Below are 24833 nucleotides of genomic sequence, written 5' to 3' on the forward strand. Positions count from 1 at the left end.
AGGAGAATGAATGGAGCGGGGCCCGGCCTGAGCTCAGCTCTCTCCAGTCTCTTCTCTAGGAGTTCTGGACACAGCTGAGCACAGCCCAGCGGTGGGACCTGCATCTACCAGACATTTATCTCCTGTGGAGCCACCAGAGATCTCCATGTTGGGGCCCCTGGAATCCATGTGGTGGGGGCTCTGAGAAGCGGGGCCCCTCCAGGCTCAGGAAGTGCGGTTCTGGAGGTGACATCTGGTCTTGTCCCCTGGATGATTTCCTCTCCTCTTCTCATAAAGGCGCCTGCAGTACTAGAAGCCTCCAGCTCCTCCAGTTCTCTCCTCTTCTCCTGAATGACCACCAAGGATGGACAGGAAGGAGATCAGCAGAAGAATATTAGACCTCACCTTGGAGATCATCTCCCTGCTGAGCGGAGAGGTAAACTTTTCTACATTTCTCTCCTCTTTATTGTATTCTGTAACAAGTCCGACATCGGGAAGGAGAATCCATCATAGGAAGTGATAGGAAGAGTCCAGGGTCCTGGAGAACGGCCTCCAGACCTTCCAAGTGACGGAGAACCTGAAGATCAGCCCCCAATATGGTGAGTGATGTGTCATGTGACCAGGGACCAATAGTCATGTTGTAGGAGCCATGAGAAGGTAAGTAGGCACGTTGTACCAGGAGGAGAGGGCCGGAGGAGAGCACATGGCCCCTGAAGGGTTTATTCCCTAAGTGTCTCTCTCCATCCACAGGAGTACACAATAGTGAAGAAGACATCGGGGGACTGTGTGACTCCCATCATCCATCTCCAGGAGTCAGGAGGGCGGAGCAGGACCCCTCCCCCCATCACGGAGCCTCCCCCTCACCCCCTGATACATGAGCAGAAGATCCTAGAACTCACTCACAAGATGATGGAGCTGCTGACTGGAGAGGTGACACTGCTGGGAATGCTGGGAAATTCTCCAGTAACAGCACTGGAGGGGTCTGGGTGATGACGGTGTCATTGTGTTGTCAGGTTCCTATAAGGTGTCAGGATGTCACTGTCTATTTCTCCATGGAGGAGTGGGAGTATATAGAAGGACACAAGGATCTGTACAAGGAGGCCATGATGGAGGAGCACCAGCCTCTTATATCACAGGGTAAGAGCCGTCATGTGCAGTGTATACACGTGTGTGCAGTGACATGTAATGGAGGAGCACCAGCCTCTTATATCACAAGGTAAGAGCCGTCATGTGCAGTGTATACACGTGTGTGCAGTGACATGTAATGGAGGAGCACCAGCCTCTTATATCACAAGGTAAGAGCCGCCATGTGCAGTGTATACACGTGTGTGCAGTGACATGTAATGGAGGAGCACCAGCCTCTTATATCACAAGGTGAGACCCGCCATGTGCAGTGTATACACGTGTGTGCAGTGACATGTAATGGAGGAGCACCAGCCTCTTATATCACAGGGTAAGAGCCGTCATGTGCAGTGTATACACGTGTGTGCAGTGACATGTAATGGAGGAGCACCAGCCTCTTATATCACAGGGTAAGACCCGTCATGTGCAGTGTATACACGTGTGTGCAGTGACATGTAATGGAGGAGCACCAGCCTCTTATATCACAGGGTAAGAGCCGTCATGTGCAGTGTATACACGTGTGTGCAGTGACATGTAATGGAGGAGCACCAGCCTCTTATATCACAAGGTAAGAGCCGTCATGTGCAGTGTATACACGTGTGTGCAGTGACATGTAATGGAGGAGCACCAGCCTCTTATATCACAAGGTAAGAGCCGTCATGTGCAGTGTATACACGTGTGTGCAGTGACATGTAATGGAGGAGCACCAGCCTCTTATATCACAAGGTAAGACCCGTCATGTTCAGACCCAGATGCGCCATTCTCACACAAAAGCCAACCAGTAGGGGTATAGAGATAGACAGAAGTGTGTCTCCATGCAGCAGATCTAAGCTCCAGTCATTGTTCACCCAATGGTAGACGGTTGTAGAAGCTTTATAAGGCTGGGATCACAAGTGCAGTTTTTGTACAGTTTGTTTTTAGCCAAAGCCAGGAGAGGATTCAAAGTGAATGGCTTCTTCCAGCCTAAGGGGTTGTCTTATGTTGCTGTTACTAAGGTGAGATGAGACACAGTCTAGACTACCATTCGGCCGGTATACAACAGAGAGCACTGGCACATGGGAGCTACGGAAACAGGATAGCACAGCAAGCTGCACAGTTTCCCTAACTCAGATACAGCATAGTTTGCTGTGCTATTCAGTTTCCATAGCTTTTATGCGCTGCAATGGGCGCTACTGAAACAGTGGGCACTGGTGGTCTGGACTTAGTAACAGTGAGATGAGATAACCCCTTTAATAGGGATGTATTACGTTTGTCGACTCTATAATTTAGATTTAAAAAAAATAAAAATTAAATTTTGTATCTTTAGCAGAAAATTCCCATAAGAATTCTGAGGGAAACTTCATGTTGTCACTAAATTATAACGTAGAAGATGAAGACAACATGCAGTGCTCTTCAGGAGAAAACCTTAATGTACATCCAGGACTTCACAGTACAGATCTGTCATATAATCCCCCTGTTCATGAGGAATCTTCTGACCAATCACAGATTGCTACCACAAGTGCTGGTCAGAAAGGGGGTGAAAGGTTTCAAGAGATCACAAAAAAATCAAGTCTTTCTACAGACCGAAGAATTCGCACACGGGAGAAGCCGTATTCATGTCCAAAATGTGGGAAATATTTTGCATATAAATCAGAGCTTGTTCGGCATGAGAAAAGTCACACAGGAGAGAAGCCGTATTCATGTTCAGAATGTGGGAAATGTTTTACAGTTAGACAAACTCTTGTTAAACATGTGCTACGTCATAGAGGAGAGAAGCCGCATTCATGTTCGGAATGTGGGAGATGTTTTAGTGAGATCTCAAGTCTTGTTAAACATAAGAGAATTCATACAGGAGAGAAACCGTATTCATGTTCAGAATGTGGGAAATGTTTTGCACAGAATTCAGCTCTTCATGCACATCAGAGACGTCACACAGGAGAGAAACCGTATTCATGTTCAGAATGTGGGAAATGTTTTAGTGAGATCTCAAAACTTATTATACATAAGAGAATTCATACAGGAGAGAAACCGTATTCATGTTCAGAATGTGGGAAATGTTTCACACAGAAATCAGGTCTTAATGCACATCAGAGAAGTCACACAGGAGAGAAACGGTATTCATGTTCAGAATGTGGGAAATGTTTCACACAGAAATCAGGTCTTAATGCACATCAGAAATGTCACACAGGAGAGAAGCCGTATTCATGTTCAGAATGTGGGAAATGTTTTACATATAAATCAAAGCTTTTTATACATAAGAAAAGTCACACAGAAAAGAAGCCTTATTCATGTTCAGAATGTGGGAAATGTTTTAGTGAGATCTCAAGTCTTGTTACACATGAGAGAAGTCACACAGAGAAACCATATTCATGTTCAGAGTGTGGGAAATGTTTTACACACAGACAAAGTCTTATTACACATGCGAGACGTCACACAGGAGAGAAACCATATTCATGTTCAGAATGTGGGAAATGTTTTGCACAGAAATCGGTTCTTAATGCACATCAGAGACGTCACACAGGAGAGAAACGATATTCATGTTCAGAATGTGGGAAATGTTTTACACACAGACAAAGTTTTGTTGCACATGCGCTAGAATACACAGGAGAGAAGTCAAATTCATTTAAATGTTTTAAAAAGAAACGCGATCTTATTAGAAATGTGAAAATTCATACAGGAAAGAAGCAATATTCATGTTCAGAATGTGAGCAATGTTTTACGCAAAAATCAGATCTTGATAGTCATAAGAGAAGTCACAGAAGAGTAAGGATACGGTCACAATTCCAGAATTTAGACTTTGATTTTGATTCCAATTAAAGAATGATGTTATTTGATAACAAATAAAATAACACCATGAAATACCCACAGTAACCCCATGTTGCCCATTATGTGAAGAGGTACTTGATGAGGCACTTACTATTAACCACTTCAGCCCCCCTAGCTTAAACACCCTTAATGACCAGACCACTTTTTACACTTCGGCACTACACTACTTTCACCGTTTATCGCTCGGTCATGCAACTTACCACCCAAATTAATTTTACCTCCTTTTCTTCTCACTAATAGAGCTTTCATTTGGTGGTATTTCATTGCTGCTGACATTTTTACTTTTTTTGTTATTAATCGAAATTTAATGAAATTTTTGCAAAAAAATTACATTTTTCACCTTCAGTTGTAAATTTTTTTTAAAAAACGACATCTATATATACATTTTTCACTAAATTTATTGTTCTACATGTCTTTGATTAAAAAAATGTTTGGGTAAAGAAAAAATGGTTTGGGTAAAAGTTATAGCGTTTACAAACTATGGTACAAAAATGTGAATTTCTGCTTTTTGAAGCAGCTCTGACTTTCTGAGCACCTGTCATGTTTCCTGAGGTTCTACAATGCCCAGGCAGTAGAAAACCCCCACAAATAACCCCATTTCGGAAAGTAGACACCCTAAGGTATTCGCTGATGAGCATAGTGAGTTCATAGAACTTTTTATTTTTTGTCACAAGTTAGTGGAAAATGATGATTTTTTTCTTTTTTTTTTCTTACAAAGTCTCATATTCCACTAACTTGTGACAAAAAATAAAATCTTCCATGAACTCACTATGCCCATCATGAAATACCTTGGGGTGTCTTCTTTCCAAAATGGGGTCACTTGTGGGGTAGTTATACTGCCCTGGCATTTTAGGGGCCCCAATGCGTGATAAGTAGTTTGAAATCAAAATCTGTAAAAAATGCCCTGTGAAATCCAAAAGGTGCTCTTTGGAATGTGGGCCCATTTGCCCACCTAGGCTGCAAAAAAGTGTCACACATGTGGTATCGCCGTACTCAGGAGAAGTTGGGGAATGTGTTTTGGGGTGTCTTTTTACATATACCCATGCTGGGTGAGAGAAATATCTCGGCAAAAGACAACTTTTCCCTTTTTTTTTTTTTATACAAATTTGGCATTTGACCAAGATATTTATCTCACCCAGCATGGGTATATGTAAAATGACACCCCAAAACACATTCCCCAACTTCTCCCGAGTACGGCGATACCACGTGTGACACTTTTTTGCAGCCTAGGTGGGCAAATGGGCCAACATTCCAAAGAGAACCTTTCGGATTTCACAGGGCATTTTTTAGGAGGGCATTTTTAGACATTTGGATCCCAGACTCACGCTTTAGGCCCCCTAAAATGCCAGGGCAGTATGAATATTCCACATGTGACCCCATTTTGGAAAGAAGACTCCCCAAGGTATTCAATGAGGGGCATGACGAGTTCATAGAATTTTTTTTTTTTGGCACAAGTTAGCGGAAATTGATTTTGTTTTTTCTCACAAAGTCTCCCTTTTTCGCTAACTTGGGACAAAAATTTCAATCTTTCATGGACTCAATATGCCCCTCAGCGAATACCTTGGGGTGTCTTCTTTCCAAAATGGGGTCATTTGTGGGGTGTTTGTACTGTCCTGGCATTTGAGGGTCTCCGCAATCATTACATGTATGGCCAGCATTAGGAGTTTCTGCTATTCTCCTTATATTGCGCATACAGGTAATGGGCTGGAAGAAAAAATGAACGGCACAGATTTCTTCATTCGCATCGATCAATGTGGATGAAAAAATCTCTGCCAAAAAAAAAAAGGGAGGGGAAAGGCATCTGCCAGGACATAGGAGCTCCGCCCAACATCCATACCCACTTAGCTCGTATGCCCTGGCAAACCCGATTTTCTCCAATAAATCATTGCCAGGATTTTATTTATTTTTTTTATATACAAAGTGTTTGCCAAAGCATATGAACACCGCCGCCTCCTCAGCTCGTATGCCTTGGCAAACGTATCTTTTACTGCAGAGGAGAAATCTCGTCTTGCAGCGCCGCATACACCGACTTGTGTGTAATCTGACAGCAGCGCAATGCTTCTGTCAGAATGCACATCAGTGCTGCAGCTGGTCGATCGGTTGGTCCACCTGGAAGGTAAAAAAAACAAAAGAAAAAAGAAAAAACCAGGCCGCAGCGCAATAAATTTATTAACTTTATAATAACATTTGAAAAGAACATATAAACTTTATTTAACTTTTTGAACAGAACATTAACTTTTTTGCTTACTGGTGATTATTTTTTTTTTTTACCTTCATAGGACAAACCTCTCCTTCCCCATGGGACAATGTGCAAAGCGCAAATCGCCCAGAGATGTGGCGAAGTACATTATGCACTTTGTCCCAGGTGAAAGGAGAGGTTTGCAGCAGCTCTGTGTGAATGGGCCCTAATAGCCCTGTGTGCCTGTCCTGTGAGATGCAATCCCTATGCTAAGTGTACCTGTGTGTGGTACTTCCGGAAACACTCCCCAAAGCATAGGGCAGGGTGGTCAGGGCAGTCAGGACAGAAATAGCATGTGTCACGCCTTATTCCACTCCTGCTACAGACACAACATCTTTTTCGGGGTGACGGTCGGTTTGAGGTACTGGCAACGACACTGGGGAAATGTTGCTCGTGTAGACGGCTCACTACACTGGTGGTTGGGGCCACAGAACCTCCTGGATACAGGAGGTTCTCGATGATCTCTTCCTGAAATTTGAGGAAGGATCTTGTTCTCCCAGCCTTACTGTAGAGAACAAAACTATTATATACAGCCAATTAAATCAAATATACAGACACCTTCTTATACCAGCGTCTGGTTCTGCGGGAAAGTAAATAAGGAGCCAACATCTGGTCATTGAAGTCCACCCCTCCCATGAGCGAATTATAGTCGTGGACACAGAGGGGCTTTTCAATGACACTGGTTGCTCGTTCAATTTGGATTGTCGTGTCTGCGTGAATGGAGGAGAGCATGTAAACGTCACGCTTGTCTCTCCATTTCACCGCGAGCAGTTCATGGTTACACAAGGCAGCCCTCTCCCCCCTTGCAAGACGGGTGGTAACGAGCCATTGGGGGAAGCCCCGGCGACTAGGTCGTGTGGTGCCACAGCAGCTAATCTGTTCTAGAAACAAATGCCTGACGAGGGGCACACTTGTGTAGAAATTGTCCACATAAAGATGGTACCCCTTGCCAAATAAGGGTGACACCAAGTCCCAGACTGTCTTCCCACTGCTCCCCAGGTAATCAGGGCAACCAACCGTCTCCAGGGTCTGATCTTTACCCTCATAGATCCGAAATTTGTGGGTATAACCTGTGGCCCTTTCACAGAGCTTAGACAATTTGACCCCATACCGGGCGCGCTTGCTTGGGATGTATTGTTTGAAGCCAAGGCGCCCAGTAAAATGTATAAGGGGCTCGTCTACGCAGATGTTTTGCTCAGGGGTATACAAATCTGCAAATTTGTTGTTGAAGTGGTGTATGAGGGGCCGAATTTTGTGGAGCCGGTCAAAAGCTGGGTGGCCTCTGGGACGGGAGGCGGTGTTGTCGCTAAAGTGCAGGAAACGCAGGATGACCTCAAATCGTGTCCTGGACATGGCAGCAGAGAACATGGGCATGTGATGAATTGGATTCGTGGACCAATATGACCGCAATTCATGCTTTTTTTGTTAGGCCCATGTTGAGGAGAAGGCCCAGAAAAGTTTTAATTTCGGAAACTTGGACGGGTTTCCACCGGAAAGACTGGGCATAAAAGCTTCCCGGGTTGGCGGCTATAAATTGAGTGGCATACCGATTTGTTTCTGCCACAACTAAGTCCAACAGCTCCGCAGTCAAGAACAGCTAAAAAAATCCCAGTGCCGAACCGATCTGAGCTGTCTCAACCCGAACTCCAGACTGGGCGGTGAAAGGGGGAACTACTGGTGCGGCTGAAGTTGGGGGCTGCCAATCAGGGTTTGCCAACACCTCAGGGACTCTAGGGGCTCTACGTGCCTGTCTGTGCGGTGGCTGCGACGGGGAAACTACTGCATGTGCCATCGTACCAGCTTCAACTGCCCTTCTGGTGCTCGCCACTTCACCATGTTGTACGGCAGTGCTGGTACTATTTCCAGGATGGGCTGGGCTGCTGGTGTATGCCTCACCACGTAATCTGACAGTGCCAGCCCCACTCTGCTGCCCTTGAAGTGGATCCTGCGCAACCTGTGGTCTAGCAACACGGGGCCGGGTACGCCTGGTGGTATCGGGGACCTCAACCTCCTCGTCCGAACTTTGGGTCAGACTGCCACTGCTTTCTACAGGTTCATATTCTGACCCGCTGGATTCGTCAGATGAGGGTTCCCATCAGAAGCCTGTAGACCTCTTCAGAAGAATACCCCTTATTTGCCATTTAGACTACTAAATTTAGGGGGTATTCCCTGAGACTATTCAAGAAAAAAAGCAAGCCTGTCTTATAAATGGGAGGCTAGCGAAGTACCGGAGGCCGCTGCGATTGATAAAAAATATCAAAACTGATTTTTTTTATCGCCGCAGTGCGTGTAAAGTGAATGTGCAGTGATCAAAAAATAATAATTTTTTTGTCACTGGGGCGGGGCGGGGCGGGCGTGGGTGAACACACGTATGCGCGACCGATCAGGCCTGATCGGGCAAACACTGCGTTTTGGGTGGAGGGAGAGCTATGGTGACACTAATACTATTATAGATCTGACTGTGATCAGTTTTGATCACTTACAGATACTATAAAAGTACAAATGCTGATTAGTGATACGCTAATCAGCCAATCAGTGACTGCGGTGGGCTGGGCGCTAAACGATCGCTAACTACCTAACCAAGGGGCCTAAACTATCCTAAACCTATCAGTCAATACCAGTGGGAAAAAAAAGTGACAGTTTACACTGATCACTTTTTTCCCTTTCACTAGGTGATTGACAGGGGCGATCAAGGGGTTAATTGGGGTGATGGGGGGTGATCTGGGGCTAAGTGTGCTGTTGGTGTGTACTCACTGTGATCTGTGCTCCTCTGCTGGAACCAACCAACGAAAAGGACCAGCAGAGGAGCACAGCAGCCATTTAACACATTATATTTATAAATATAATGTGTTAACTGGCTTCTGATTTGATTTTTTGAAAATCATCAGCCTGCCAGCCACGATCATTGGCTGGCCGGCTGATGACGAAATTGTGATTTAACTTTTGCCGGCCCGCGATGCGTATGCGCGGGCCGGCTCTGACCGAAATCTCGCGAAATGACGTGCTGGCGCGTCCAGGAGGAATTACAGGGCCGCCGCGAAGACGCATCCGTGCGTGCGGCGGTCCTGAGGAGGTTAAAGAGTACCTTTCATCAGTCCAAACATTGTAAGATAACTATCAGACTATGTATAGCGTTGCACCGGGATCTCACTGCACTTACTATTATTCCGGGGCGCCGCTCCGTTCTCTATGTCCCCCAGTATTTTCGCTGACTTGGTAACACTGGGAGGAGCCTGTCCTTTTTCTCCTGGGCGTCTCCTTCTCCCAGGCTGTAGCACTGTCCAATCGCAGCTTATAGCACCCCTCAATCAGTATTTTGTGGAAGCAGGTGTATCGCAGCCGTCAATCAGTATTTGGTGGAAGAAGGTATATAGCAATAGCACCCCTCAATCAGTATGTTGTGGAAGAAGGTATATAGCACCCCTCAATCAATATTTGGCGGAAACTGGTATATAGCACCCCTCAATCAGGATTTTGTGGAAGAAGGTATATCGCAGCCCTTAACCAGTTTTTTGGGGGCAACAGGTATATCTCACCCGTTGCAATTAGATACTCTAATAGCATTTGTCCCTCTATCTAGCTGCGGTATCGCAGCAGAACCGCACACAACTGCTGCACAATACAAATACTCTATAATATAATTTCTATGTTAGAAAGTATATTGTAAGTATATCACACCCCCCTATATCACACCTATCAATAGCACACCTATACCAGTACTTAAAAGGACTTTTATGGCCCTATTAGGCTGGGTTCACACGGGCGTCACGTTTTGGCTCCAGATGCGTCCCGGTGCATTGCGGCAAACCCGCATGAGTAGGTACGCAATTGCAGTCAGTTTTGACTGTGATTGCGTTCCGTTGTTGATTTTTTTATCGCGCGGGTGCAATGTGTTTTGCACGCACATTATAAAAAGCTGAATGTGGTACCCAGACTTAAACTTCTTCACTCAAGTTCAGGTTTGGGTTCAAGGTTGTGTAGATGTAATTATTTTTCCTTATAACATGGTTATAAGGGAAAATAATAGCATTCTTAATATAGAATGCTTAGTAGAAGGTCAATTTGACCTGTGGTGACGTCACTGAGCTCATCACATGGTCCATCATCACGATGATGGACCATGTGATGTCACCACAGGTCCTTTAGCCGTCAGCTCATGATTAAAGAAGTAAGAAGAGATTGGCAACTACGCAATCAAGAGGAGGAGGTGAGTTAATTTTTTTTTATTTTTTAACCCTCAATTGACCTTCTACTAAGCATTCTGTATTAAAGAATGCTATTATTTTCTCTTATAACCATGTTATAAGGGAAAATAATTGTCACGGATGGTGTTGCATAAAACTAGAAGACACAAATGAAGATCCGACTGACTTGATTCAAAACTAAGGAACACAAGGGTAAGCCCTGTAACAGCCCTAGCACTCTCCCTTACTTCTCAGCCATGCAAAAATCTCTATGGTAGATAATTGCATACCCTCATTCCTCGATTGTATGACACCTGAACACCCTATAATAGGGAGGGGACACGACCACCGGCTCCCTACACTTAATACAGAGGGAATCAGGGTCACCTAGGATCAAGCCCACAGGAAAACAGAAATAAAGGAACAGACTTATCTTGTGGATGCAGCAGTAGCAGCTTCTAGCATCAGCACAATCCAGGAAGTTGTATAAACCGCAAAGTGAGATAGTATAGGAGGAGATATATAAGGATGCAATCACTGCTAATAGATGACAGCTGGGAGAGGGAGGAGAGATGTCAAAGCGAAAGCAAAACAAGAGAAGATCATGCAGGAGGTACTGAAGAACGTCTATCAGAACTTCTCAGAGATCTGGTGGTGACAGTAACCCTCCCTCTACGAGTGGACTCTGGACACTCAGAGCCCACCTTCTCAGGATGGGTCCTATGGAATGCCCTGAGAAGACGAGTGGCCTTAATGTCTGCCACTGGAACCCACATCCTCTTCTCAGGACCATAACCCTCCCAATGAACTAGGTACTGGAGAGAACCGCGGACAATACGAGAGTCCACAATCCTAGAGACCTGAAATTCAAGGTTACCATCAACCACAATCGGAGGAGGAGGCAAAGAGGAGGGTACAGTGGGTTGGACATAAGGTTTTAATAGGGACTTGTGAAAAACATTATGGATCTTCCAAGTCTGAGGAAGATCAAGACAGTAGGCAACGGGATTGATGACGGACAAGATTTTGTAAGGCCCAATAAACTTAGGACCCAACTTCCAGGAGGGAACCTTCAATTTGATATTCTTAGTGGGCAACCACACCAGATCACCAACATTCAGGTCCAGACCAGGCACGCGTCTCTTATCCGCCACACGTTTATATCTCTCACTCATGCTTTTTAGATTATCCTGAATCTTTTGCCAAATAGTTGACAAAGACGAGGAGAATCTCTACTCATCAGGTAAACCAGAAGCCCCCTCTCCAGAGAATGTGCCAAACTGCGGATGAGACCCATATGCACCAAAAAATGGTGACTTATCAGAGGACTCCTGACGACGATTATTTAAAGCAAACTCCGCAAGGGAGAGAAAAGAACACCAATCCTCCTGATTCTCCGCCACAAAACAACGCAGATATGTCTCCAGATTCTGATTGACGCGCTCTGTCTGGCCATTCGACTGCGGGTGGAAAGCAGAAGAGAATGACAACCGAACCCCCAAACGAGAACAGAAAGCCTTCCAGAATCTGGAAACAAACTGCGTGCCCCTACCAGAGACTATGTCTGAAGGAATACCATGCCAGCCACCAGAATCTCCGAGCAATGAGATACACTGTGGCTCTACCCCCCGGGTGCCCAGCAAGAACAGTATCGTGGTGCTCCTTAAAAACCTTGTGTCGCAAAGCGAGAGGCACAAACAACCTCCCAGGAGGACAAAGATCAGGAGCCTCTGCCTGGGCTGCCAGAACCTCTGCCTCCAATTCAGGATAAAGAGCAGAGACCACCACCCCTTCAGCCAAAATGGGACCTGGGTCTTCAAAGTTCCCCCCTCCCGGAAAACAACGTGACAAGGCATCCGCCTTCACATTCTTAACCCCAGGGCGGAACATGACAACAAAATTAAACCTTGAAAAGAACAAAGACCATCTGGCCTGTCTCGGGTTCAGACGCTTGGCTGACTCCAAGTAGGCCAGATTCTTATGGTCGGTAAACACGGTAATAGGGTGTCTGGCTCCCTCTAGCCAATGGTGCCATTCCTCAAAAGCTAACTTGATGGCCAACAGCTCCCTATCTCCCACATTGTAATTTCTCTCTGCGGAGGAGAGTTTCTTTGAGAAAAAGGCCCACGGTCGCCATTTGTCAGGAGAGGGACCCTGAGACAAGACCGCACCCACACCCACCTCAGAAGCGTCAACTATGAAGGGTAGAGAGACATCAGGTTGTACCAAGATGGGAGCAGAAGCAAAACTCTCCTTGATCCCAGAAAAGGCCTTACGCGCCTCTACCGACCAGGAGGAAAAATCTACCCCCATTTCTAGTCATATCACTGAGTGGTTTAACAACAGAGGAATAATTCAAAATGAACTTCCTGTAATAATTGGAAAAACCCAAAAAGTGCATCAGCGCCTTCTGATTCTCAGGAAGCTCCCACTCAAGCACAGCGCGGACCTTCTCGGGGTCCATGCGAACACCAGAAGCGGAGAGAAGAAACCCCAGAAATTTAATTTCTGGAACCGCAAACACACATTTTTCCAGTTTAGCGTACAATTTATTCTCCCACAGAATGAGCAAGACCTGACATATGGTCCTGATGAGTTTTAAAATCAGGAGTTAAAAATCTAAATGTCATCTAGATACACTAGTACAAATTTCCCCATTAAATGATAAAAAATGCTGTTCACAAAATGCTGGAAGACGGCTGGAGCATTCATTAAACCAAAAGGCATAACCAAATTCTCAAAATGGCCCTCAGGGGTATTGAAGGCCGTCTTCTATTCGTCTCCTTCTCTGACCCTGACCAGGTTGTATGCCCCTCTTAAATCGACCTTGGAAAAAACTTTAGCCCCAACAATCTGGTTAAACAGGTCCGGGATCAGAGGAAGCGGATAAGGGTCACGAATTGTGATACTGTTCAGCTCCCTGAAATCCAGACATGGTCTTAAAGAACCATCATTTTTCTTAACAAAGAAAAAACCAGCGGCAACAGGTGACTTCGAGGGTCGTATGTGTCCTTTTCTCAGACTCTCAGAGATATAAGCACGCATAGAGACCCTTTCAGGTTGGGAGAGATTGTATAAACGAGATTTAGGCAGCTTGGCGCCTGGGATGAGATTAATAGGGCAATCGTACTCCCTGTGCGGGGGCAAATCCTGAACACCACTCTCAGAGAACACATCCAAAAATTCAGAGAGAAAAGATGGTACAGTCTTAGTAGAAACCTCTGAAACAGATGTCGTGAGGCAATTCTCTCTGCAAAAGTCACTCCAACCATTTATTTGCCTCACTTGCCAATCAATGGTGGGGTTATGTTTAGTGAGCCAGGGTAGCCCCAACACAAGAGGAGTAGGTAATCCGCTAAGGACGAAACAGGACACATCCTCAACATGAGCATCACTCACAATTAAACGGATATTGTGAACTATGCCCTTTAATGATTTCTGAGAAAGTGGAGCGGAATCAATAGCAAAAACAGGAATATCCTTTCCCAAAGTGCATACCTGGAAACCATGTGTTATAGGAATCTCATTACTCTGGTGGAGAGGACAAGCAAAACAGTGGGATGGTTACACTGATAATAGCGTTATCGCCGCTCACCTTCTGTGTTGATTCCTCATCGAACCCTGATTCCCTGTTACCCATGATCACCATGGTAGGCGCAGAAAAGAACATCAAAGGTTGATAAGGCAGACATCCAAATGGATCGTCGCCGTCACAGGGACGTGCAATCGCCCACAGGTTATCTAGAGTCACCAATGCGGCAGCAGGTCCTCGTCCCTAAGGTTTTAGATGGTCAGATCAGCAGGCCCTTGCTCCAAATGTTTTTGAAGGTCACCAGCAGGCCATCAATCATAATTTTTCAAGGCTGTGAATAATGCCCTCATTTATGTGTTACAAAGGGTGTATTGGAGCGCCGGTTCCTTGTAATTTTTGGCAGCCCTTTCACTTAGTGCATAGTCTTTATGAGTGTAGGAGTCTCACTACCTGAACAATTATACCACAATGTAAATGAGGCCCTCCTTTATGTGATACACAGGGTGTATCGGAGTACCTCTTACTTGTATATAAAGTGCAAGTGCTGCCAAAAATTACAAGTAAATATACAGAAAAGAATGTTTTTTTCCTCTAAAATTGTTTTTTTTCCCGTTTTTGTGCGTATCAGTGTCAGTCTGTAAAAGTGGCGTACTACTCAGACACCATCGTTCCCAGCAGCCTCCTGCGAGTACAAGATGCATCCAGATATCCTCCCCATGCTGTTCCAGAAACATTTCGGTGGTGTGTCCATCAATTTCTGACATTTTCCCATAAACCAGACACCCTCCCCTCTTCAGAGCAGGGGGTACATGGTTTAATGCTCAGGTTCTCCCATTGTGCTCAGGTGCTCGGTCGAGAACCCGAACATCCCGATGTGTTCGGCCCGACCACTACGGTGCTTGATCAACACAAATCTGAACCCATCATCCCTCACTGCTTCTTGCTAGTGGGCCAATGAGAAGGCTGCAATGTCTTTGTCAGAACTTAGCAACATCCCTAGCAACCAATAGGAAAGCTGCCTCCTCCCCCCCTTACTATATAAGAACCTCCCAGCAGCTATTTTCTGTAGTTTATTGCAGCTCTGAGAGAGAGCGGTGACATTGCTGAGCTCTGTGCTCTGCTGTGTATTACATTAGATAGTTAGCTGATACATATAATACAGATAGTCCGTGCAGGTTAGATCCTGATATAGTGGAGCTGATAGGGTTCAGTGCAGGGTGTTAGGTAGTGTGATAGGGATTACTGTTTCTCTGCTGTCCATACATACAGCTACAGACCTAGTGCTGTGATGTCACAACAATACTTACTGCACCAATCAGTAACATCTACTCAGACCTGATAAAATCTGAAGTTTCACATCATTCGCATCATTAGTTGCCGATTTGCGCAATCACAAATATATTGGAGCGCTCTATCTGCATATAAAGCTGTTGTAATGTTCTGCCGACCATGTTCTCCAGTCTCAGGAAACTTCTAGCAGATTGAATAATGTAGCAAAAGTGACTCACGCCGGTATTGTGCCTGCATCACGTGAATATTACATTGCCGATTTTTGCAATAAAAAAAATAATCGCAAATTTGCGAATTTATGACGAATATTCAACCAAATTTTCATGAAATATTGCGAATTTGAATATTGTCCCTGCCGCTCATCACTACTCCTGAGTAGAGGTGTAGGTCCCCAACCCAGACCAGACCAGCTTCCCACATTAGGCAGGTGAAGACCTGTTCAGTAAGGAGAGGCCGTCTATAGTGAATCCGGACTGAACTGGATCATTTCCAGGATGTTTGCATTCGGCCATCATGGCTTTTTTTCAAAGCTTCAACCACTTTGAAGGCCCTAGAACCCTACAGGTGGAGACCCCCTGGTCATCATCCTGCTCCCCCAACCGGTCGGACATGAACAATCTCTTTGTTACTTTCTTCCCTTAGAAGGAATATTCCCCTCTTTATTCTTCTCCTCCTCAGAGGAGGAAAACAGTTTATCCTGAATTCACCATCAGGGGCTTCCTCTTCAGACCTGCATTCCCGGGAACAATTACATCTCCGTCTTTTATGTCGTCCATAGGAGACTCTAGAGAGGTGACCACAGCTCTGTACAGACTGTTATATCAGAGAACTACAACCCCCAGCATGTCCAGACAGTAATATATCAGAGGAGAGAACTACAACTCTCACAATGTCCAGACTGTTATATATCAGAGGAGAAGAGTACAGAATGTTATATGATATCTCAGAGGTAACACTCCAGGCTGTTATTGTAGGTTTCAGAGGCGAGAACTACAACTCCCAGCATTTTTCCAGTTCTGTAGGAAAGAAATCATAAAATGCTTTCTCCATACAAGGATCATCCCTCACAGGTCACATGACCACAATTACAGCTCCTCCTCCTTCTTATCTCCGCTCTACAGCTGACCCCACCCCCTCAATGATCACAAGACGGTGACATCATCACAGGTCCTTCACCACCTCCTATCCCCACTGCTGGGCCCGCCTCCTTTACTTATCACATGATGGTGACATCACCCCAGGTCCTTACCAACCACTTCTCTTCACTGCTAAGCCCCGCCCCACCCCCTGCACTGATCACATGACTGTGACGTCACTCCAGGTCCTTCAGCTCTGGCAGTGCAGCAGATACTGGGCAGGTCTCCATGTTGGGGCCCCTGGAATCCATGTGGTGGGGGCTCTGAGAAGCGGGGCCCCTCCAGGCTCAGGAAGTGCGGTTCTGGAGGTGACATCTGGTCTTGTCCCCTGGATGATTTCCTCTCCTCTTCTCATAAAGGCGCCTGCAGTACTAGAAGCCTCCAGCTCCTCCAGTTCTCTCCTCTTCTCCTGAATGACCACCAAGGATGGACAGGAAGGAGATCAGCAGAAGAATATTAGACCTCACCTTGGAGATCATCTCCCTGCTGAGCGGAGAGGTAAACTTTTCTAGATTTCTCTCCTCTTTATTGTATTCTGTAACAAGTCAGACATCGGGAAGGAGAATCCATCATAGGAAGTGATAGGAAGAGTCCAGGGTCCTGGAGAATGGCCTCCAGACCTTCCAAGTGATGGAGAACCTGAAGATCAGCCCCCAGTATGGTGAGTGATGTGTCATGTGACCAGTGACCAATAGTCATGTTGTAGGAGCCATGAGAAGGTAAGTAGGCACGTTGTACCAGGAGGAGAAGCCGGAGGAGAGCACATGGCCCCTGAAGGGTTTATTCCCTAAGTGTCTCTCTCCATCCACAGGAGTACACAATAGTGAAGAAGACATCGGGGGACGGTGTGACTCCCATCATCCATCTCCAGGAGTCAGGAGGGCGGAGCAGGACCCCTCCCCCCATCACAGAGCCTCCCCCTCACCCCCTGATACATGAGCAGAAGATCCTAGAACTCACCCACAAGATGATGGAGCTGCTGACTGGAGAGGTGACACTGCTGGGAATGCTGGGAAATTCTCCAGTAACAGCACTGGAGGGGTCTGGGTGATGACGGTGTCATTGTGTTGTCAGGTTCCTATAAGGTGTCAGGACGTCACTGTCTATTTCTCCATGGAGGAGTGGGAGTATATAGAAGGACACAAGGATCTGTACAAGGAGGCCATGATGGAGGAGCACCAGCCTCTTATATCACAAGGTAAGAGCCGTCATGTGCAGTGTATACACGTGTGTGCAGTGACATGTAATGGAGGAGCACCGGCCTCTTATATCACAAGGTAAGAGCCGTCATGTGCAGTGTATACACGTGTGTGCAGTGACATGTAATGGAGGAGCACCAGCCTCTTATATCACAAGGTAAGAGCCGTCATGTGCAGTGTATACACGTGTGTGCAGTGACATATAATGGAGGAGCACCAGCCTCTTATATCACAAGGTAAAAGCCGTCATGTGCAGTGTATACACGTGTGTGCAGTGACATGTAATGGAGGAGCACCAGCCTCTTGTATCACAAGGTAAGACCCATCATGTGCAGTGTATACACGTGTGTGCAGTGACATGTAATGGAGGAGCACCAGCCTTTTATATCACAGGGTAAGAGCCGTCATGTGCAGTGTATACACGTGTCTGCAGTGACATGTAATGGAGGAGCACCAGCCTCTTATATCACAAGGTAAGAGCCGTCATGTGCAGTGTATACACGTGTGTGCAGTGACATGTAATGGAGGAGCACCAGCCTTTTATATCACAGGGTAAGAGCCGTCATGTGCAGTGTATACGCGTGTCTGCAGTGACATGTAATGGAGGAGCACCAGCCTCTTATATCACAAGGTAAGAGCCGTCATGTGCAGTGTATACACGTGTGTGCAGTGACATGTAATGGAGGAGCACCGGCCTCTTATATCACAGGGTAAGAGCCGTCATGTGCAGTGTATACACGTGTGTGCAGTGACATGTAATGGAGGATCACCAGCCTCTTATATCACAGGGTAAGAGCCGTCATGTGCAGTGTATACACGTGTGTGCAGTGACATGTAATGGAGGAGCACCAGCCTCTTATATCACAAGGTAAGAGCCGTCATGTGCAGTGTATACACGTGTGTGCAGTGACATGTAATGAAGGAGCACCAGCCTCTTATATCACAAGGTAAGACCCGTCATGTGCAGTGTGTACACGTGTGTGCAGTGACATGTAATGGAGGAGCACCAGCCTCTTATATCACAAGGTAAGAGCCGTCATGTGCAGTGTATACACGTGTGTGCAGTGACATGTAATGGAGGGGCACCAGCCTCTTATATCACAAGGTAAGAGCCGTCATGTGCAGTGTATACACGTGTGTGCAGTGACATGTAATGGAGGGGCACCAGCCTCTTATATCACAAGGTAAGAGCCGTCATGTGCAGTGTATACACGTGTGTGCAGTGACATGTAATGGAGGAGCACCGGCCTCTTATATCACAGGGTAAGAGCCGTCATGTGCAGTGTATACACGTGTGTGCAGTGACATGTAATGGAGGATCACCAGCCTCTTATATCACAGGGTAAGAGCCGTCATGTGCAGTGTATACACGTGTGTGCAGTGACATGTAATGGAGGAGCACCAGCCTCTTATATCACAAGGTAAGAGCCGTCATGTGCAGTGTATACACGTGTGTGCAGTGACATGTAATGAAGGAGCACCAGCCTCTTATATCACAAGGTAAGACCCGTCATGTGCAGTGTGTACACGTGTGTGCAGTGACATGTAATGGAGGAGCACCAGCCTCTTATATCACAAGGTAAGAGCCGTCATGTGCAGTGTATACACGTGTGTGCAGTGACATGTAATGGAGGGGCACCAGCCTCTTATATCACAAGGTAAGAGCCGTCATGTGCAGTGTATGCACGTGTGTGCAGTGACATGTAATGGAGGAGCACCGGCCTCTGTATGGCCTATGGCAGGTGGTACTTTTCTGTTTTTGATGCCTTTTCATGGATGCACTGTGTGTTCTGCACACACAGAGTTATGATCAGACATGTTACACGTATGTAAAGGTACGGTCAGACATGGCACATGGATACAGTGCGGTATAAAGTACAGTTCTGTTCTGTGTTGTGGCTACAATGCAGACGTTCCTGTGTCTGAGGCCTAACAATATAAGGCAGCGCCTCCGTGTAGCTTTAGGACGGGCTCATACTCGCCCAGAGTCTTGAATATGCAGGGACTGACCTACCGATTCCTTCTGTCTCAGGCCAAAACTGATTGGAGCTTATGTAAGCCCCGCCCAAAAGTGGGCGTCACACTTGGGTTGGGGACGTTTTCGAGGCAGGGCTTAAATCCCCCAATTTTTCCTTCTATGACGTTGGTAAGTATTGGAGGCCCCCAGAATCACTTCCACTGGCGGACCCTCGGCACTGGGCACGATGAATTCCGCATGCCCACTCCTCGCCGCCACTAGCGGTGTCTGACAGCAGCTCGCTGCCCCCCCCATCCAGAAGACATAGGAGCTGACGCCGCAGTATTTCTATGAGAGAAGAGCTTCCAGGAGAAGAAGGGTTAATCTGACCGATATTGAAGGTTTACGGCCGTTTTAGGCCTGATTTACAGACGTGTATTCTCCTCGGTGTGCGATCCGTGTGTGCAGTGTTCTGTGCGCCGACCAGCACCAGACCGGGGGGCCGAGATACCCGGGACATGTCTCCTGCCTCCACACACTGCACTGCCAGGAGCTTAGATACACACGGAGCTTAGAGTCTCCTGCCTCCACACACTGCACAGCCAGGAGCTTAGATACACACGGAGCTCAGAGTCTCCTGCCTCCACACACTGCACTGCCAGGAGCTTAGATACACATGGACCTCAGAGTCATCTGCCTCCACACACTGCACTGCCAGGAGCTTAGATACACACGGAGCTCAGAGTCTTCTGCCTCCACACACTGCACTGCCAGGAGCTTAGATACACACAGAGCTCAGTGTATCCTGCCTCCACACACTGCACTGCCAGGAGCTTAGATACACACAGAGCTCAGAGTCTCCTGCCTCCACACACTGCACTGCCAGGAGCTTAGATACACACAGAGCTACTATCATTCCCCTGAAGAAGCCACATTCAGTGGTGAAACATGTTGGGGGAGCTGTATTTCGGATTTTAGATTAGGTGCATGCTGGACTAAGTGTCTAAGTGGGGAGTGACTGTAGACTCACCACACTTTGACACATAAGTGGCGGAGAGTCGCGACAAATGATATATATAAAGCGAATAATCAATAGTGACTTGACAAGTGGCCCTCAAATATGCGATCTATCTAGATACATCAATGACTGCTGTTAACAGTGAATAAAAAGAAAGATGGACGCATAAGAATGAGGCAGGATATATGGGCGAAGCAACCCTTAATCTCTGCCGTTTGAGTCCAAACAGCACCTTTAATTTTAAAGTTTTTCTTTTTTCTCCCGATTCATATTATCTTTAATAAAGTGAAATAAACGTTACGTTTTAATAGACCTGAAACGGGAGTTTAGTAGCCTAGGCTATTTGAACTATATTAGATACACACAGAGCTCAGAGTTTTCCCATCAGGGCAGCTTTATGAGGGTCTCAGTTTTGCGGGACGAATTGTACTTTGTCTCGGCCTCATTATAGGAGACATGGGACTCACTGATTAACCTTTATTTCTTTATTTTGGAGGCATCATGAAGAAAACCAGCAATACGAGCCTTCTTCTGAACGAGCCAAGGATGGACAGGAAGGAGATCAGCAGAAGAATATTAGACCTCACCTTGGAGATCATCTCCCTGCTGAGCGGAGAGGTAAACTTTTCTAGATTTCTCTCCTCTTTATTGTATTCTGTAACAAGTCAGACATCGGGGAGGAGAATCCATCATAGGAAGTGATAGGAAGAGTCCAGGGTCCTGGAGAACGGCCTCCAGACCTTCGAAGTGATGGAGAACCTGAAGATCAGCCCCCAATATGGTGAGTGATGTGTCATGTGACCAGGGGCCAATAGTCATGTTGTAGGAGCCATGAGGAGGTAAGTAGGCACGTTGTACCAGGAGGAGAGGGCCGGAGGAGAGCACATGGCCCCTGAAGGGTTTATTCCCTAAGTGTCTCTCTCCATCCACAGGAGTACACAATAGTGAAGAAGACATCGGGGGACTGTGTGACTCCCATCATCCATCTCCAGGGGTCAGGAGGGCGGAGCAGGACCCCTCACCCCATCACAGAGCCTCCCCCTCATCCCCTGATACATGAGCAGAAGATCCTAGAACTCACCCACAAGATGATGGAGCTGCTGACTGGAGAGGTGACACTGCTGGGAATGCTGGGAAATTCTCCAGTAACAGCACTGGAGGGGTCTGGGTGATGACGGTGTCATTGTGTTGTCAGGTTCCTATAAGGTGTCAGGACGTCACTGTCTATTTCTCCATGGATGAGTGGGAGTATATAGAACGACACAAGGACCTGTACAAGGAGGCCATGATGGAGGAGCACCAGCCTCTTATATCACAGGGTAAGAGCTGTCATGTGCAGTGTGTACACGTGTGTGCAGTGACATGTAATGGAGGAGCACCGGCCTCTTATATCACAGGGTAAGAGCCGTCATGTGCAGTGTATACACGTGTGTGCAGTGACATGTAATGGAGGAGCACCAGCCTCTTATATCACAAGGTAAGAGCCGTCATGTGCAGTGTATACACGTGTGCGCAGTGACATGTAATGGAGGAGCACCAGCCTCTTATATCACAAGGTAAGACCAGTCATGGCCAGACCCAGATGCACCATTGTGACACAAAAGCCAACCAGTAGGGGGTATACAGATAGACAGAAGTGTGTCTCCATGCAGCAGATCTAAGCTCCAGCCATTGTTCACCCAATGGTAGCCTAGTCTCTAGACCCTGAGGAGAAAAGCAGCTCCAACCATGATGCTCCTTATTGTAGTAAAATGTTGTCCAGTTATTCTTGAAGGGAAAAATGTGTTGGCAGAAAGCAGGGATTGTTTCCAGACATGGTCCGGCTTATTAGATTTTTTTTTAGTTTTATCAAGTCATGATTTACTGTATGTAATAAGTCAGGACCGACTGTAAACCAGAATCCTGGACTTTGTCAGGAAGTTGTAGAAGCTTTATAAGGCTGGGATCACAAGTGCAGTTTTTGTACAGTTTGTTTTTAGCCAAAGCCAGGAGAGGATTCAAAGTGAATGGCTTCTTCCAGCCTGAAGGGTTGTCTTATGTTCCTGTTACTAATGTAAGATGAGACTACCAGCCGGCCGGTAAACAGCAGAGAGCACTGGCACATGGGAGCTATGGAAACAGGATAGCACAGCAAGCTTCAGTTTCTGTAACTCAGATACAGCATAGTTTGCTGTGTTTTTCAGTTTACATAGCTTTTATGCGCTGCAATGGGAGCTACTGAAACAGTAGGCGCTGGAGCACTCTGCTGTTTCCCGGCCAGCTGGTGGTCTGGACTTGATAACAGTGAGATGAGATAACCCCTTTAATAGGAATGTTATAAGTTTGTCGACTCTATAATTTAGATTTTTTAAAAATGCAAATTTAATTTTGTATCTTTAGCAGAAAATTCCCATAGGTATTCTGAGGGAAACTTCATGTTGTCACTAAATTATAAAGTAGAAGATGAAGATATCATGCAGCGCTCTTCAGGAGAAAACCTTAATGTACATCCAGGACTTCACAGTACAGATCTGTCATATAATCCCCCTGTTCATGAGGAATCTTCTGACCAATCACAGATTGCTACCACAAGTGCTGGTCAGAAAGGGGGTGAAAGGTTTCAAGAGATCACAAAAAGATCAAGTCTTTCTACACACAGAAGAATTCACACACGGGAGAAGCCGTTTTCATGTCCAAAATGTGGGAAATATTTTGCATATAAATCAGAGCTTGTTCGGCATGAGAGAAGTCACACAGGAGAGAAGCCGTATTCATGTTCAGAATGTGGGAAATGTTTTACAGTTAGACAAACTCTTGTTAAACATGCGATACGTCATAGAGGAGAGAAGCCGCATTCATGTTCAGAATGTGGGAGATGTTTTAGTGAGATCTCAAGTCTTGTTAAACATAAGAGAATTCATACAGGAGAGAAACCGTATTCATGTTCAGAATGTGGGAAATGTTTTACACAGAATTCAACTCTTCATGCACATCAGAGACGTCACACAGGAGAGAAACCGTATTCATGTTCAAAATGTGGGAAATGTTTTACACAGAAATCAAATCTTGTTGCACATCAGACATGTGAAACAGGAGTGAAGCCGTATTCATGTTCAGAATGTGGGAAATGTTTTACATATCAATCAAGTCTTGTAACACATCAGAGATGTCACACAGGAGAGAAGCCGTATTCATGTTCAGAATGTGGGAAATGTTTTACACAGAAATCAAGTCTTGTTACACATCAGAGATGTCACACAGGAGTGAAGCCTTATTCATGTTCAGAATGTGGGAAATGTTTTACATATCAATCAAGTCTTGTTACACATCAGAGAAGTCACACAGGAGAGAAGCCGTATTCATGTTCAGAATGTGGGAAATGTTTTAGTGAGATCTCAAGTCTTGTTACACATGAGAGAAGTCACACAGGAGAGAAACCATATTCATGTTCAAAGTGTGGGAAATGTTTTACACGCAGACGAAGTCTTGTTACACATGCGCTAGGTCACACAGGAGAGAAACCATATTCATGTTCAGAATGTGGGAAATGTTTTACACACAGACGAAGTCTTGTTACACATGCGCTAGGTCACACAGGAGAGAAACGATATTCATGTTCAGAATGTGGGAAATGTTTTACACACAGACAAAGTTTTGTTGCACATGCGCTAGATTACACAGGAGAGAAGTCAAATTCATTTAAATGTTTTAAAAAGAAACGCGATCTTATTAGAAATGTGAAAATTCATACAGGAAAGAAGCAATATTCATGTTCAGAATGTGAGCAATGTTTTACGCAAAAATCCGATCTTGATAGTCATGAGAGAAGTCACAGAAGAGTAAGGATACGATCACAATTCCAGAATTTAGACTTTGATTTTGATTCCAATTAAAGAATGATGTTATTTGATAACAAATAAAATAACACCATGAAATACCCACAGTAACCCCATGTTGGCCATTATGTGAAAAGGTACTTGATGAGGCACTTACTATTAAAGAGGAGAGAAGCCCTCAATCAGTATTTTGTGGAAGCAGGTATATTAAACCCCTTAATCAGTATTTTGTGGAGGCAGGTATATCGCAGCCCTCAATCAGTATTTTGTGGAAGCAGGTATATCAAACCCCTTAATCAGTATTTTGTGGAAGCAGGTATATCGCAGCCCTCAATCAGTATTTTGTGGAAGTAGGTATATTAAACCCCTTAATCAGTATTTTGTGGAAGCAGGTATATCGCAGCTGTCACGTACCGGGGACCAGTCCAGACCACCGCGTCACATGACAAGGGTTGCCCAAGCCCTTCAGGCCGATTCACCTCACATCCTCACACGCTGTTACGCCCTGCGCCGAGACGTAACTTGCCACCTGAAGCCTGCAAGCACACCCACACACT

The 24833-nt window shown here is 45.8% G+C and overlaps 1 protein-coding gene and 1 long non-coding RNA gene across 5 annotated transcripts; both read left to right on the top strand.

Annotated features, from left to right (window-relative positions):
* The first annotated feature begins 1060 nt into the window (after nt 1-1060).
* Nucleotides 1061-24396, top strand: LOC122924019 (zinc finger protein OZF-like). 3 transcript variants are annotated; one of them, XM_044274935.1, is made up of 3 exons: nt 1061-1116; nt 2408-3592; nt 24029-24396. In XM_044274935.1, exons 1-3 carry the CDS (start codon nt 1083-1085, stop codon nt 24331-24333), a joined length of 1524 nt encoding a protein of 507 aa, XP_044130870.1. In that variant the 5' UTR covers nt 1061-1082; the 3' UTR covers nt 24334-24396. The 3 variants fall into 3 exon arrangements, with proteins under 3 accessions (XP_044130870.1, XP_044130869.1, XP_044130871.1); XM_044274934.1 differs by lacking the exon at nt 24029-24396 and having other exon boundaries at nt 2408-3943; XM_044274936.1 differs by lacking the exon at nt 24029-24396 and having other exon boundaries at nt 1064-1116; nt 2411-3943.
* Nucleotides 17425-21445, top strand: LOC122924020. 2 transcript variants are annotated; one of them, XR_006387350.1, is made up of 3 exons: nt 17425-17485; nt 20958-21079; nt 21394-21445. It is a non-coding gene; the product is annotated as an uncharacterized LOC122924020 (long non-coding RNA). The 2 variants fall into 2 exon arrangements; XR_006387349.1 differs by lacking the exon at nt 17425-17485 and adding an exon at nt 17771-17801.
* Nucleotides 24397-24833: the final 437 nt, after the last annotated feature.

Source organism: Bufo gargarizans, unplaced genomic scaffold (genome assembly GCF_014858855.1).
Source record: "Bufo gargarizans isolate SCDJY-AF-19 unplaced genomic scaffold, ASM1485885v1 original_scaffold_2145_pilon, whole genome shotgun sequence".
Taxonomy (NCBI): Eukaryota; Metazoa; Chordata; class Amphibia; order Anura; family Bufonidae; genus Bufo; species Bufo gargarizans.